At 46.4% G+C, this 13,633-nt stretch overlaps 1 protein-coding gene across 1 annotated transcript in view; it reads right to left on the bottom strand.

The window, feature by feature from the left end:
• The window catches only part of Bptf (bromodomain PHD finger transcription factor), a 101,291-nt gene that overhangs the window by 24,771 nt on the left and 62,887 nt on the right, over nucleotides 1–13,633 (bottom strand). The window contains 8 exon segments of the mRNA XM_032914211.1: nucleotides 1,640–1,857; nucleotides 3,525–3,633; nucleotides 4,657–4,808; nucleotides 5,506–5,752; nucleotides 8,175–8,217; nucleotides 8,478–8,628; nucleotides 9,684–9,812; nucleotides 10,932–11,056. Of these exon segments, the coding sequence (XP_032770102.1) occupies nucleotides 1,640–1,857; nucleotides 3,525–3,633; nucleotides 4,657–4,808; nucleotides 5,506–5,752; nucleotides 8,175–8,217; nucleotides 8,478–8,628; nucleotides 9,684–9,812; nucleotides 10,932–11,056 (1,174 nt within the window).

Below are 13,633 nucleotides of genomic sequence, written 5' to 3'. Positions count from 1 at the left end.
CAGGCTGGTATTCCTGACAGAAGCGCTAGTCTCTCCTCAGTAGTCTGCAAGGTTAGCATCAACATTGACAGCCCACTCACAGACTGGCAACAGAGACCACGACTGAAGTGTACCAGAAGCGCCGCAGGAAGCCTCTTTGGTTGTTGTGGCCTTCTTGGGAAAGGGTCTGGCACAGCCCAGGCTGGCCTTGAACTTGCCAGGTTTCTGTTCCCAAGTGCTGGGATTATGGGCACATGCCAGCACACAGGATTTATGCAGTGATGCAGATCCAACCCAGAGCTCTGTGGTATTACATAAGCACTCCACAGCCATGCTGTATCTCTGGTGTCTTCTTGGTTTGCTTTTTTTTTTTTTTTTTGGTTCTTTTTTTTTTTTTTGGAGCTGGGGACCCAACCCAGGGCCTTGCGCTTCCTAGGCAAGCGCTCTACCACTGAGCTAAATCCCCAACCTATTTCTTGGTTTGCTTTTAGCATGTGTGTATACAGTCAGTGTATGTGCTTGCTCATGTGTGCACACATGAAGGTCAGAGGATGACACTGGGTGTCTTCCTCTTACCACCTTATTTTTTAACATTTATTTATTATTTCCACGTATGTCTGCCAGCTTGCCTATGTATGTGCAAAAGAGCACTTGGAAAGCAGAAGAGGGTACTAGAGCCCTAGATCTGTGAGGAAGCTGGAAATGAGCCTGTGTCCACCTCTCCTGGAGCAGGAAGCACTCCTAACACCTGAGCCATCTCTCTAGCCTGTTCCACCTCATGTGAAAAGACAGAGGCAACTGAATGTGGAGCTCATCACATCTGCTACACTGGCTGGACAGTGAGCTCCCAAGGCCCACTTTAAACGTTAATCTTTACCTTTAAGTTGTACAGACATGTATGGAGGTGCTCACAGAGCTCAGAAGGTATCAAATCCCTGAAGATGGAGTTACTACTGGAAGCCACAACTGACCTGGGAGCCGGAAACTGAGCTTGGGTCCTCTGAAGTACGTGCTCTTTGCTGCTGAGCCATTTCCAGCCCTCGCAGCTGACTTTTTTGTGGGTGGTGGGGATGGAGCCCAGCACATAAGCTAATGCTCCCGCTCTGTAGCCACAGAGAGCTACTGCTCATCTCTGCACTCCATCCTCTGACTCCCAGCAAGGGCCACAAACAGTAGACTTTTGAGAGCTTTGGGTTTTGATAGGAAAAGACTAGCCAACAATATGGGACGATACAAGTGATCAGTTTAATGCACTCAGAACCTGCTTTGCTTTTTTTCCTATGGAAATTGCCCAATGAACAACATTTTGGTAATTAAAAGGCTTATCCCTTTCATTAGTACAACATCTAACCCGAGGAATCTCAAGGTCAGACATTATGCTGTCGTTAGTAAGTTCAACTCCAGGAGGCAGATGCACCCGGTGTGCATGGAAGTCAGAACGGGGTGTGGATCCCTTGAGCCTGAGTTACAGGTTGCTGTAGGTGCCTGGAGCTCAACCCAGATCCTTGGCAGGAGCCACCAATGCTTGAACCTTTGAGCCATCTCCTCAGCCCCAACCAGCCATTCCTTAAAGTAGGTAGACTTCACATTTTACCTCAGATCAAATGTAAACTTCAGGAAAAATAAGGCTACCTCTCCAGTTTAAAGCCAAGTTACTTACGTGGCCCTGCGTTAACTGGGTGAGCTGAGCCATGGTGAGCTTCACTTGCCCTTGCTGAGGACGAGGGCTGTGTGGGGCTGAAGGCTGCAGAGTGCCAGCCGCTGCTCCTGGAGTTAAGCCCTTTTGCACAGGTGCTGAAGAAGCCGTACTGGGAGCGGAAATGGCAGTGGAAACAGGCTGTCCCCGGATGATTTGAGTGACCACTTGTTGGGGTGCACCTACACAAACAACAGATAACAACAAGACAGCCCCATCAGTCACACACCACTAGCACGCACTTTGGACTAAGATAGTTTGACACCTCAGATGAATGCAGTTCATTTCAACCTTCCAATAGACATTTGGATATCAATAACCCAAGATGAGTTCAAACACAGGACCATAGCCAGTCCTACTGACTTTATATAGAGTTAAAAAATGACAGGCCAGGCCAGGCTGTGTGGCTTGTGCCTACAATCCCAGCACTCAGGAGACAGAAGCAGGCAGATCTCTGTGAATTCAAGGCCACTTTGGTCAACACAGTGAGTTCTAGGACAGTTGGGGCTACATAGAGACCCTATCTTGAAACAAAAATCGTTCTTTAGGCTGTAAAAGTTCTCAAGTGCAATGGCCTTTGGCAACTATTTGTGTGTTTTCTTGGGGACAATGGCCTGAGGTTTGCAGGCCTTGTGCCATGAGGAAAGTTTGCTTTATTGCTTTTTCCCTGCCTATTCGCTCCACACGACCCACCAGACTTACTTGTGAGCTCTTGAGGAGCTCAGGGCCATGCCCTGTGTACCACAGCTTGGGGATTTAACATTTTAGCACATGGTACTGCTAACTAGCAGAAACACCGCAAAGAGACCAGTCTTGGGGGCTGCAGAGAGAGCTTTGTGACTAAGAGGACGTGCTGTTATTGTAGAGGATCCTAGCGCCCCTATGGTGGCTCACAACTGTCTGTTACTCCAACTCCAGGGATGCACCTCAGTGAGCACCATCCGTGCACATGATGCAGAAACATTGATTCAGTCAAAGCACTCATACAGGTACAGTGAAATAAACCTAAAAAGTCTGGTTCAGGTCAGTTACATGAAAGTCACTGAGATAATCCAATACACACATGTTCTCTTTCAACTATCACTAACTGCACATTCAGCCACGTGTCCTTCACTGATGAGCCACCTCTGTTTTTGGATTTTTCCCTCAATCTTTTTATCTTCAACTGCCCCACACTCCTATCCCCATGCCAGGGTCCAAAGACAGGCAGGGCCTTACTCACAAAAAAACAAAAGATCTACCATCAAATGCCAGGCCCAAGTCATAGTCTTTGACATTTACTATGGTGGTTTGAACCAGCTTCCATTACCTGTGATTGAGGGTCTGGCACTGCCTTTGTAACTCACAAGATATAAGTGCTGCTCTGCTCTGCTCTCTGCTCTGCTCTCTGCTCTGCACTGCTCTGCTTTCTGCTCTGCTCTGTGCTGCTCTGTGCTGCTCTGCTCTGCTCTCTGCTCTGCTCTGCTCTGCTCTGCACTGCTCTCTGCTGCTCTGCTCTGCTCTGCGCTGCTCTGCACTGCTCTGCGCTGCTCTGCACTGCTCTGCTCTCTGCTCTGCACTCTGCTCTGCTCTGCGCTGCTCTGTGCTGCTCTTCAATGTCCGAATGCTATGCTTTATGTTTATTAGTGGTCTGGTTCACTCATGCTGTAAGCAAACTTGAATTTACTTTGTCTAACTTTTTCAGGGAAAAGGACATACACTATCTGTGATCCCACCTCACCATGGATTAGAAATTTAGGGTGTCATGTGTAGTAATTCAAATAGGCATTCTCTAACACAGAGAGGCACGCCACAGCTGCCTAGCTGTGCTGTCCAGGCCCTGAAGCAGTTCTATCGCGTGTGTGAGTACCTGGCTGCATCGTCACTGGTGTTCGGATGACCGCCTTCCCTAGTGCTGGCTGCTGGAGTGGCGCTCTAATCACAGTCATGCCAGGGCGGATCTGAGGCCCTGTGATCACCTGTGCAGGAGCAAAGGACAAGGAATTAAACCCATTCAGCAGTGCAGCAGTACAGCAGCGCTCACTCTTACTGCCAGTGCTTGGGAGACAGAGGCAGGCAGATGTCTGAGTTTGAGGCCAGCCTGGTCGACAGAGTGAGTTCCAAGACCACCAGGGCTCCACAGAGACACCCTGTCTCAAAACAAAAACAAAACAAACAACAACAATGACAACAAAAGAATGAAAACTGCTTTGAAATTAGAACTCCAGGGTTTCTCTCCTAAAGCCATGGCTGTCCTGGAACTCACAAAGATCCACTTGCCTCTGCCTGCCCACTGTTACATTAGAAATTGCATTCGGTGTTGGTATAAAGGTGGAATTTTTAAGCCAGAAACTTGAGAGGCTGAGTTCTAGAACCTGGAGACTATAATAAGTAAACAAAAAATTCAATATCCTTTCACAGCAACAATGAGCACATGACTTCAGTTTTATAATTAGAGCCAAAACATTTTGACTTTAAGTTTTCCCATGAAGCTAGTGCCAAAGAAGTGTTTTATCTCATATGTGTACATACTGGTTGGCATACAGTGTATCCCAATGTTTCTTTCTGATCAGAAAGAACCCAGATGAACTAAAGCACAGGTGGGAGGGGCTACCAGACTGACAGGAAGAGTGGCATATTCCTGTGCTGTCCATCAAGTCACATACAATCTAATCTAGGGAACATTGGCAAATATCAATTACTTACAACAATACCAATATGCAACTAAACACATGCCAAATTAATGCATCATATATAATTTTGGTTTATTAAAAATATAAAAAATTGGGTTGGGGATTTAGCTCAATGCGCAAGGCCCTGGGTTTGGTCCCCAACTCCGAAAAAAAAAATATATAAAAAATTATCTAAATCTAAATACTTCACAGATGAAACCATAATAAAGGAAGATGAGGTGAACTGATATTGGAAGAGGCCACTGGTATGTCACTCTGACAACAACATTCCTCAGCAGAGAAATCCTGTGGTAAATCGTGAATGCTTACCTGTGAAGTGGTAGTGGTTCCTGCGGAGGCTGAGGTATTGGGCCTAATTGTGACAGTTGCAGTCCTGGGCTGGAATGAAGTAAAGGTTTGCTGGCTTGGACCTGCGGTCGATGGAATGATACCCAGGACCTTCTGCTGTACCTGGACCACACCTTCAAGAGAGATGAAGAGGACATGAACCACACTAGCCCTCAAGGAAAGGCATGAGGTGCTGCTGGTGTCTGAGGAGGAACTACGTGTGGTGGGTTGCAGAGTGGGCTACACAGAATGTGACACCTGACGACTGAACCAGTGAGGAGGAGATGGAGGATGGCGACAGCATGATCTGGCGGAGGTGAACTCAGACTCTGCGCGGTTGCTTCCCTTACCTCCTTGTGTTGCCGGCACATTTACAGCGACAATCTTGCTGTTTGCAGGAAGTGGCAGTTTGGTAATTACTTTTCCTGCCATAGTGACGGGACTGCCTGTAATGTGGAACGTCTGACCTGTGCTGGCAATGGTGGTAGCGGAGGTGGCAGCTGTGCTGGTGGCTAATGGGTATAAGACATTTAATAAGCTTTAGACTTTAAATAACCAGCAGCGCAGTGACTTCTAGGAAGGGCACCGATGCACGAAATATGGCGCATTCTGTATTTAACAGAAACATTCCTCCTGCTCCAAGTGCGCTCGCTCCCTCGCTCGCTCGCTATGTGGATACTGAAGTGAGGACTGCAGAGTGGAGCTGCACAAAGAGCAGCTCCGACAAATGACCGTCCAGCCTGCCTGCGCAAGCCACTCTCTCGGGAAAGAAGGTTAGAAATGCTTTCCCCACCCAGAATAAAAGCCATACTCCATCCATCCCCGCTCTACCTGAGTTGGACTGGCCTTGCTTCACCCACGTGGCAAAAGTCTGGTGGAAGTTCTTGTTTTGCTGGAATGTGACTGTGGCGGGAGAGCCGACTTTTGTGGCCAGCACCATCTTTGTCCCAGGGGTGACCGAGCCACTTAAGGGAGCCACCATCACCTTCTGAGCTGGAGAGACAGTGCTGCCTGTGCTGTTTGTTGGGGACGTGGTGGACGCTGCGATGACTGCAGGCTTCTGCTGCTCCAAACGTTTCTGAGAGTCAAGGAGAGGAAATGTGAACCCCAGTTCTCCACGGCAAACCCCATTCTGCGGGATTTCCTACATGTTCAACTTTCAAAAGGAAAACACGCCTGTCGAAAGTTACCCCAGATCCTTTATGAAGGCTCTATTCCCAGAGTCTACATCATTAGAAATTGATCAGAAGTAAGAAATTTAAATGATCAAAATGTTCCATACAATACCCAATGTTCAGAGTGAGAACGGCATGGGACATCTTACTGGAGACAGGACACCTATGACTCAGACAGAGCAGGAACAAAGGCGTGGCTCTGACTCATGGCAGTACGAGCTTAGATGGTCCAACCATAAAAGCAAGATAGTACGTTTTATTATTACTACTCAGGTCAGCAAACTCATCATCAAGCTAAATGGAAAATTCTAAGTAGTTTAGAGACTTTGTTACTGTTATTTATAGTCAGGGTCTCACTCTGTAACCCAAATTGGCCTGGAACTAATGCCGTGTGGTCTTAAATGTGGAGCAATCCTTCTGCTTCAGTTTCCTGAGTACTGGGAATACTTCGTGTTCTATGTAATTAAAAGGTACTTTAACTGCTTTGTACAGAAGGGGGAAAGCTCATCATCAGACACCGGGTTACTAGGGATACAACTCAGTTGGTAGAGTGCTTGCCCGGCATGCACAAGGCCCTGGGGTCATTATTCTGCACTGCAAAAAATAAAAATGAAAATAAATAAATTCCTTTAATCCCAACACTGCTGGGCAGAGGGAGGCAGTTCTTTGTAAGTCTGAGGGCAGCTCTGTGTATAGAGTTCTGGGACAGCTGGGACTACAGAAAGAACCACTGTGCCAAACAAAACAGGTACAAAAGACAACTTGCACGTTTCAAATTAAAGAGCGCTGGGATTTATCCACAGAGGTCAAAAAAGCCACAGCCAGGCTTCCGCACGTCAAGCATTAGGTAAGACTGGGTGCCTGAGCGGTATACCTCATGTCACCAAGTCAGTTAGCTGGAACAAAGTCAGGCTCAGAGAGGCGACAGGATGTGCAAGGGGCCCAAGGACACAGCGTTTGCTCACGAGGACGCCTGAGATGCAGAGCAAGACTGTGTCTCAAAACCACAAAGAAGAGCTGGACATGGTGGCTCATGCCTGTAACTGAAGTACATGGGAGACAGAGGCAGGAGGACTACCATGAGTTTGAGGCCAGCTTGCCCTACACACTGAGGTATGGGAGAGCCTGAGCTACTGCAAGACACTGTTCCGGACTCCACTGAACCTAAATCCCAGGGCATCACCTCCCTCTGCAATCAGCCATTCTGCTTGGACTGCTTTTGCAGACAGCCCATATACTTAAAGAGAGTTTGAAGTATTGCTTATCAATGCTTATTTTCAAAAGAGAAGCAGCTTTGTTCTGCACACTTAGAGCCTTCATCTGATCCAATTAGTTCAGAGGGAAATAGAAGCAAAGAAACAGAACACATAATCACAGTATTTCACAAGGAGAAAACGCATTAAGAATGTGAAGAACTTGAAAACAAATGAAGAGGCGCTACATTGGGCTGCGCTGCAGAGGTGACAAAACACAGCATAAAGACGAAGGACAGGACAACTAGCCAGTTGCTATAGGAACAGATGCTTATGATTTTCTGTGCATTTCCAATAGGGCTATTTCCCCAAATTTCAAGTGAATAGAAAGATGCATACTAAATTGAAAGACATGTCAGTTTGAAAAACGTGCCTTATAAAACCTTGACACCTAAAAAATAAGTGTTTTTAAAATATATGCAGCTTGGGCTGGAGAGATGCTCAGTACAGGGCTGCCCTTAAAGGGGCCAGGGCTTGTTCTCAGAGTGGTACAGTCATCTGTAACTCCAGTTCCAGGCATCTCACTCCCTCTTCTAGACATCATCGGTACCAGGAATATACCATCGTGCACAGACACAAGCAGGAAAAACACCCATACCCACAAACAAATGTTTAACTATGCCAACAGTTCTGTTTTTAAAACCCCATGCTACTTTATCTATGTTCTCTAGATTTACACTTTGAGGAGAAGCAAGCGCTAAAATCTGATTCTTGGATACAGTACACTGGTCACCATATGGGATGCTGAAAATCCAGCAAACGACTTTTTGAGCATTGATTCCAATCGAGCCAGAGCCTGGGCGAAGTTTACTTCTTCACAGGCTGCACTGGAGGAAAGAGCCTTTAGAAAGGACGCAGGGACTGTAAGAGCAATCGCCAGGACTCAGCACCTGCAATGTGTGCTCGGTTTGCAGAACTGCAGGTTCACGTATCACTGAGATTCTTTCAAAAAGGAGACATGAGGTACACTTTAAATATTCCATGTGAATACATAATCCCGGGCTTCTCCTTGGCCACAAAGGCCGATGTGCTGTGCAGTGCCTCCCCTGAGAGACGCCTGCTGTCTACTGACCTTCGTCTGCTGTTCCACGGCTTGAGCCTTTTCTTTCTCCACTCTGTAGGGAAAAGGAGAACTCATCAGCATCTGTTTACAAATGACACCTGGCTGACTCAGCAACACAGAGGCGGGGACTATTTCTCTTTTTAAGGAAAGTTTAAGATAACTTAAAAATAACAAATATAAAACACTAACACACTAAAATTTAGAAACAAAGCTTAAATCAACTACCCAGAGCTAGCACATAGAATCAAAGGGTAGAGGAAAACAATGAGAATGAGCGGCGGGAACTACGCTGTGACAGGGGCTAACCATTACCTCTCAGCAAAAGCCCTGATCTCCCAGAGCTCCAGCTCCTCCTCGGCCACCCAGCTTTCAATGACGACAGGGCCTGTTTGCTTGGGCGTCTCCGGTCTCTTTGGCCGCAGGGCACTCGATCGAAGGCCTTTCCGCTGAGGTGTGGGTGTTTCTAGTGAAAGAAATCAGATCGTTTTCAGCAATATTGTTCCTATGGAGTTCTTCTGACATCTATTTCATGAGGCATGGTGGTTGGCAAATGACATCTTTTAATTTGAGATACATATCCCAGGATGCCACCACCAGCCAAACTTTTCGCTTTAAAGTGCCAGATATTGCCAAATCCTTGAGACCACACAGGCCAGACAGTCTACACTGCACTGGACCGCAGTGCCCAAGTGCCAGCAGCACCCACAGATGGCTCAGTGCACTGACTGGCTGCTCCCCCAGAGGACCCAGGCTCCATTTCAGGCACCCACATGGGAGCCACCACTGCCTGTTACTTCAGTTCCAGGGGATCTGACACCTTCACACAGACACACATACAGGCAAAACACCAGTCCAGATAAAGACGATTAAATCATCTTTTAAAAGCATGAGTGGCAAACCAAACTCTGTGTGAACTACATGCAGCCATGTTCCGATGAAACCACTTGTGAGAGCCCAACAGTGGTCACAGCTCCTCAGACATGGCGGACTAATCCTGGGAAAGGCATGTAAGCCTCACATGACCTTCCTCTGTCTGGAACTCCGTTCCCTATCCTCTCTCCACATGTGAGTGAGAGCAATTCACTGCCGAGACTGTAACACCAATGCAATTTCTGTCAAGGGTTTAGCATGTTGGCATTTTTTTTAGCTGTGACACTGGGGAAGAGAGTAGCAAGCTCCTGGCAATAGCCCTCTCCAGAGATAACATGAGGCTGCTCTTCCTTGCCTCTCAAGGAAGCAAGGCTGGTAACCATGTAGGTGCTGGGAACTGAAGCAGGTCCTCTGCAAGAGAGAGCAATAAGCACTCGTAACTGCTGGGCCGTCTCTCTCGCCCTTAGTTCGCTTTTTGAATAAGTCTCACTCTGTAGGTCTGCAGGCCAGGCTAGTCCGGGACTCACAGCAACCTCCTGTCCTGGAGGTTGTCAATACAGGAGCAGTGTGTAGCGTCAGGAAGGTAGCCAAACCCCCATAAATAGAACACGAGGGGCCAGCAACGATGCGTTTTCTTCTACCTCTTACCTTTTGGTGCTTCTGGAACTCCAATGGGGCAAATGATCTTCCTGATACAATACTCAGACCGGATGCCATAGGGACCCACGTCACGCCTCTTAATTATCTCTGTGGTGGTGATTTCAGTTTCAGATGTTTCTATGGAAAGACGATTTACACACTGTTAAGAACCACCTGAAATATGAGGAAACCTAGAAGACGTAGCACTAGGTGCTTTGTTAGAGGCGTGAGTCTGAAATGACCTGGGTTATTATGACCAGAGTGTCACTGCTTGATGACAGCGGCTGAGTGTCTCTGGTCCTCCAGCGGCTTCTCTCGGGTGGTGTTTGTCCTTCAGTGAGGGCTCCCACTGTGCTGCTAAGGAGGGTCATTCCTTTCCTTTCTGACACAAGGGTTTCACTCTATAGCCTAAGGTGGCCTAGAACTCAGTGGAAGCCCAGAAAGGCAGCAAATTAGTGGCAACCCTTCTGCCTCAGCATAAGTAGCAGGAAGAAAAAAAATTAAGTGGAAAAAACCAATGATATACTGTCCAAGTTTATTTCCAGAAGCAGCACCCAATCAAAGCAAGGCCTGAGGGGGGCTTCAGGGCCCAGGACTGTCCGGTGACTGGCTGAGCGACCGCTTTGGGTAACGACTATCGTGTGAACATTTAGGTGAGTGTACGTGTGCTGACTGACCTAACATCTGAACCTTGATTTTATGGCACCCAGAAAACTTAAGGGTAAACTTCTATAAAATAAGGTAAGTATCTAATAAATTCAGTGAGCAGCACATGATTTTATTTTATTGCACTGCTAGGGGTCAAACCCAGAGCCTTGCATATGCTAGGCAAGTACTACAGCCATAGACCCAGACCCACTTTAAGTTTCTTGGGTTGGTTTTTTTTGGAGACAGTTCCTCTAGCTGGTCTTGAGCTGAGCAGCCCAAGCGGGTCATGAATTAGATCCTCTTGCCTCAGCCTCCTAAGTAGATGGCATTGTAAACCTGTGCGGCCAGGTCTGGCTACCTTTTTGGCTACCCAATCTCATATAACCCAAATAATCTTAGTTGGCCCTGAGTTTACAGGTCAGGATTACCTTGGACCATTCATTCTCCCGCTTCCTGCCCCTCGGTATGAATGTTTCAAGCATGCACCACCAGAACCAGGTTACACAACACAACGCATGTCCTCATGCATGAGATATGTATGCACTTCAGCCTGCAACTAAGCTACATCCTTAGCCTGCATCTTTAAACTTAAAAGTGCAATTCCCTTACCTGTCCGTGTAGACCCTCCTCCTGGCGGAGCCTTGGCTGCCATGTCATCCCATCTCAAACTGGCCCACAGTAACCGTAGCATCAGGCTCACTCCTGCTAAGGACTTTACCGTTTGAAGTCTATACCTGAAAGGACAACCCAGATCAACTACATACAAGCACACAGCTTTCACACTTTCTTCGCTTCCTCTCTGAACCTGTAAGACATGTTTCTGGCACTGACTGGGACCTCAGTACTTGTGACTTGTAGACTCAGGCATTACAGTCTTTAAAGTAACACCTTTGGGTTTCCAGGACAATGTGCACTTAACAATTTTAAATCATTGAGACTCATTTCCAATGCCACAGAAATAAAATGTAAGGTATTTTATCTTAAGACTGAAAAGACAACTTATAAAGATCTTTATAGTATTCTATAAAATATCTGCATGAAAAATACAGGAAAAAACAAAACAAAACAAGTAACCATGTTACTAAATTTGATAGGAGCCTTGAAGAAAAATCATGATAAAATAGTTTTTGCTAAAACAAAACAAAAACCTAAAAATGTTTATATTTTCTCAAAGAGTAAAACAAAACTAAAACACTCTGCAGAACCTTTTCTAATTGAACAGAATTCTGAGGTTCAAGGTGGCTTTTCCAAACATGAACCCCTGCTCATGAGTACAGCAAATACTGTGAGCGTAGCAATGCTGGCTAAGTTTGGCGCCTCTGAAGAAATCCATTACCAGAAGCGTCCATTCCCGCATCAGCTACTCAAATGAAAAGAAGGGACCCTGGACTCGTGTTCTTCCTTAAGCAACTGTAAAGTTGCTGAACATATCTTTCTTTTTTGCACCAACACTAAAAATGCATCTGAAAATTAATTTACTCAATTTCAATGAATATTTTATCCGCAAACGGAATTCACTGCGACATCTCTTTGCAGCGGCCAGCAGCTGTCAATTCCTATTAACACCTTCATAATTACATTTCCCTTTGGATATTTTCACATTACATGACATGAACACACTGGCTGAATGCAGTACAGAGGAAGCTTATCTAATGAAAATCGTGCCCTTCACTATCAGACAGAAGTAAACCCCGGGACGATTCTGCACGGGAATGGTGATGCTTTCTGTTACTATCATGTGAGAAAATGAACAGTTGCAGCACCCCTGTCAATTCCTAGCTCTACCTGGGAAACGTTTGCCTCGCCTTAATATCCCAAGCCTCCTTGACCCTGGACAGAGTCTTTAAAGTAGTGGCAAGAAGTTGAATAGTGTAGGGATAACCCAGGAGGGAGAAAGTGTCTGTCACTTTCAGGCCACACCCACAGAGAGTCTTGTGGACGTCTGGTATGGCAGAAGGAGAACAAGCTTTGCTTTTCTTCTTTTCTTTTTCCCCAAGACAGGGCTTCTCCGTGTAGCCCTGACTGTTCTGAATTTGTAGACCAGGCTGGCCTCAAACTCACATAGATCTGCCTGCCTCTGCCTCCCCGTGCTGGGACTAAAGGCGCGCACTACCACCTCTGGCAAGAGCAAGTACTTCTTATTCTCTCTTCCTCCTCTACTCGTTCTCTAGGATCAAACAATAGCTTCAAATCCCCTCTCTGCCTGCCTTGCCTCACACATAAGACCCTCTTATCCACATTGCACTGAGGACAGAACCCAGTGATCGATATCCCCCAAAGCAACCCTATTTAAAATGCAGGCAGTATCAGTGGATAAACACATCTCACTAGTTATCAGTCTGCTGATTCATTCACTACTCATTCATACAAACAATGGAGTGAGTCAATGTGTCAAGACTGTGAAGGAAGCTGGGATACAGAGATGTGTGTTAGAATCCACCTGCTAAGAGCTGTAAGAAAGGAAAGCACTTAGGTCTGCCATAGGCTCAAAGCACGTGGTTATCGGATGACAGCACGTTTGGCTGACTGAAGGCAAGGGACACACATGTGTACACACACACACACACACACACACGAGAAGGAGCTAAGTGTGCAAAACCACACCACACACTTCTGGCATGCTACATCCTGTTGTTATGGCTAGAGGGAGGGGGTGGGTACAAACGGCAATGCCTGGAAAAGAAAGCCATGCCAAGGGGAAGGCAGAGGAGACTAGATACTACGGCTTCCTGCTCTCTTTGGGTTCCTCAGGTGACTGCCACTCTCCTCCCTTCCCTGCAGTAGTCAGCAAGTCCCTCAATCACTCAGAACAGTCCCAGCAGAGGCAGGCACGTTAGCAGGACCCCTCCAGCAGCATTATGGAGAAGAATCACCAGTTGAAAAAGACAGTGACACGGAGTCATGCCAGGAAACAAGTAGAAGGAACAGTTATGCACAGAGGTCAAAATCTACTGTACAAGTGTTAACTTTCCTATCGCGCTCAGCTTTAACATTACATCTGAAACTATGCATCATACATGCAGCTGGGCATCCGTGTAGTCTTAACTACTTATGAGGCTGAGGTGAGAGGGCAGGAATTTGAGACCAGCCTAGGCTGCAGAGCGAGAACTACCCCTCAACAAATAAATAAGTAAACACAGAAGATTCAAGGGTTAGTATAAAAACAGACTTTACAAGAATCACTTTTGTGACAAAGTTTTTGTAAGTGCCCTAAAATCAAGAATAACACACATTTTTACTCATGATTCCATTAATCAGAAGCAATAGATGCTTATTTCAACTTTGACAACTAAGAATGACCAGCAAAGAAT

This window comes from Rattus rattus, chromosome 9 (assembly GCF_011064425.1).
Source record: "Rattus rattus isolate New Zealand chromosome 9, Rrattus_CSIRO_v1, whole genome shotgun sequence".
NCBI lineage: Eukaryota > Metazoa > Chordata > Mammalia > Rodentia > Muridae > Rattus > Rattus rattus.
This window is presented reverse-complemented; position numbering and strand designations above follow the sequence as displayed.